The sequence below is a fragment of the Triticum aestivum genome, chromosome 3A (genome assembly GCF_018294505.1).
Source record: "Triticum aestivum cultivar Chinese Spring chromosome 3A, IWGSC CS RefSeq v2.1, whole genome shotgun sequence".
In the NCBI taxonomy this organism is placed as follows: domain Eukaryota; kingdom Viridiplantae; phylum Streptophyta; class Magnoliopsida; order Poales; family Poaceae; genus Triticum; species Triticum aestivum.
In genome coordinates, this window is record NC_057800.1 from 713,711,818 (window position 1) to 713,714,579 (window position 2,762).

At 46.7% G+C, this 2,762-nt stretch overlaps 1 protein-coding gene across 1 annotated transcript; it reads right to left on the reverse strand.

Annotated features, from left to right (window-relative positions):
• Positions 1 to 349: 349 nt before the first annotated feature.
• Positions 350 to 2,234, reverse strand: LOC123057231 (uncharacterized). The gene is made up of 4 exons (XM_044480315.1): positions 2,088 to 2,234; positions 1,477 to 1,554; positions 1,297 to 1,389; positions 350 to 502 (listed from the first exon to the last, which is right to left on the reverse strand). The coding sequence occupies exons 1-4, from the start codon at positions 2,214 to 2,216 to the stop codon at positions 350 to 352; spliced, it is 453 nt and encodes a 150-aa protein (XP_044336250.1). The 5' UTR covers positions 2,217 to 2,234.
• Positions 2,235 to 2,762: the final 528 nt, after the last annotated feature.

Below are 2,762 nucleotides of genomic sequence, written 5' to 3' on the forward strand. Positions count from 1 at the left end.
GAGCATATATTTCCAGAATTACATGGTGTGAATATTGTATGAGTAAGATTATAATGGAAATGAATTTTGATAGGAGCCCACTTTCGACGAGTATTTATCTCACAGAGCTAGGTAATCAGGGCGTTTACCTTTTGATAATATTATTATACTATACTACCAGTATACTACTCCACTTGGATTTTTTAGATGAGCAGATCTGAGATAGACATATGTTCAAGTGGCTATAGGTAGGCTTGAAGAATTCTCATCGGTTCAAGTGGCTACAGGTAGTCGCACAGCTGGAATATAGACTACTAGTACTATTTGAAAAGAAAACAAGAGCAAATCTGAACGTACTAGTCAGATCCGATCACATTGAGCTAGAAAGAAAATTCATCAGGAAACAGATGGCCGACGACTTACTTGCAGACGTTGAGGATCTCGTTGTGACCGCGAAGACGCTGCGGAGCACGTTGCAGACGGACTGCTCACAGTGATAGCTGCCGCAGATGAACTTGTTGTCTTGCAGGTAGTCCAGCAGCCAGGAATTAAAGATAGGAGGGCTAGAATTGAAAGAACTAACAATTCATGAGTAGGGCAAACATAAACATGCTCAAGTATAAGAAAAAGGAGAACACCCAATTCTATGCAACAACATAGAAAAAAAGGAATAATTTAGCTGATGCATTTGAGCTCATATGCTTTAGAAGTGGTCATACGATGTGTTTAGCATTCCCATACGATGGTGTCCTTTTTTCTTCTTCTAAGGAGCACATACTCTTTGTGGTATTGTGGTTATACTAAGTTACTAACTCACCAGCAAGCAATCTCAAACAAGTATCAGCAAAAAAAAGGGTTACTTACTAAGTCGAAGCCTGTTCTTTAATGCAGCTAAACAAACATATGTTGTGATAGGTAAAATACCCTTTAAAGCAGGACTGATTCCAGAGTCTATGATGTTCACCAATCAACGCGGTGCTCTATATCTATCACTGCGAGAACTGAAAACAGACTATCCGAAAAAAGTACTAGAACACAAGCAGCAACATAGACGGAAAACAGGAATAGTTCAGCCAAATGCAGTTGAGCCAGTTGGCATACAATTCAACAGTTGTTAAGAATCAAATTAAGGGTGTGTGGCATTTCCATATCCTGGTGTATTTATCTCTAAAGAACACTAATACTCTGTTTGGTAATATTAAGTTACTAACCGGAAGCCTATTTTAGTGCAGCTAAACAAATACATGCTCAAATATGTTACCTATTCTCTAGAACAGCGCTGATTCCAAAATAAGCAACGCAAAGCATGTACATTACCCCTAGATGGTATGACCCGAAGGTGAAAAGCACGACATTTGCGTTGACTTGGCCTCTCTGAATAGCCAACTCCTTAACCCACTCTTTCACAATCTGCATTTCAAACATGCATATTGTTCACCAGACGATAAATTACCAAAAGGTAACGCCAACTTGCATATGGCAGGAGGAAACAGCCACCTTGTCAAGCTTCCCCAGCACCTCTTCTTGCCTGGCGGCCTCCTCCTTGCTCTTGTACAGACCCAGCTGGGCCAAAAGCTGTGATTTTGATCAACGAGCAAGGCTTCAATCGGCTCATCTAGTACTTGGTTGAAATAGGAAGGTAAAGAAGACCAGAATATACGAGTTCTGTGGAGTGTTTTTTTTCCAGCTCACCATAGAGAATTGGTAGCTGGTAAACTTGGTTGGTGACACATATGATTGTGAAGTTGTTGGTATTTCACCAAGTTTCAGGCTAAAGCTAGACCCGGGTTCTGTCTGAAGTCTGAACTGACAAGTTATAATAAGCTCAAGACTGCAGTGACTTTATTCATCCCTATCCAGTATACTCTACTAGTGCAGAAGTGAATTTGTTGTCAAAACTTACTTGGTTGTAAGCGGGAGGTGAAGAACGCCAGAATTATACAACCTGACAGCCCAAGATTCAGATGTTATATGCCGTTCATGTTGCTCAGGGAAACTTGGATCAGAAGTTCAGAACCCAAGATTCAGATGGCATGATGTAGGTGACTCCTAGCTAAATGAGAGCACGCGAGAAATGGCAGGGAGGGAGCGGGTGTTACTTAGCTCACCTGGGAAACGAAGAAGTGGACGGATGCGCGCAGGAGACGACGATACGAAGCGCTCAACTTGGCGGCGCCGGTGGGAATGGCGACCCTAGCGGCTCTGGCGCTGCTTCTGTGCATCTCCATGACCTTCATGGACGGGTGCGCCGCCGCTCAGTACAAGGTGGACGGGCTGGACGCGTGGGGGTGCCGCCGTCCAGCAAGCCGGACGTGTATGTGCGGTGGGCCAAGTCCGTCCCCGTCAAGCTCGGCGACGCCCTCTTCTTCCTCTACCCACCCAGCCAGGACAGCGCCGTGCAGCTCACCACCAAGGCCTTCGCCGCCTGCGACGTGTCCGACCCGCTGCTCAAGCTGGAGGACGGCAACTCCATCTTCAACCTCACCAAGCCCGGGCGGGCCTACTTCAGCAGCGCCGCCCCGGGGCGCTGCCGCAAGGGCCAGAAGTTCAAGCTGCGATGATACTTGTAAGAAACAGAATCATAGCCTCGGAGCGGCCAACCTGTGGCAATAATCGAATCAGAGCGGCACATCGGTTCGAACCTGCTCCAATTCCTGCGTGCTGTGGAGGTCAGCCTCCAGCGGCCCATCGAAGGACCGCATAATCGGGAAGCTAGACGAGGATCTGGAAGCCCGGCTATGGCCGTGGCGGCTGGATCTGGGGCCTTGGGGTGGCGGCTGGAT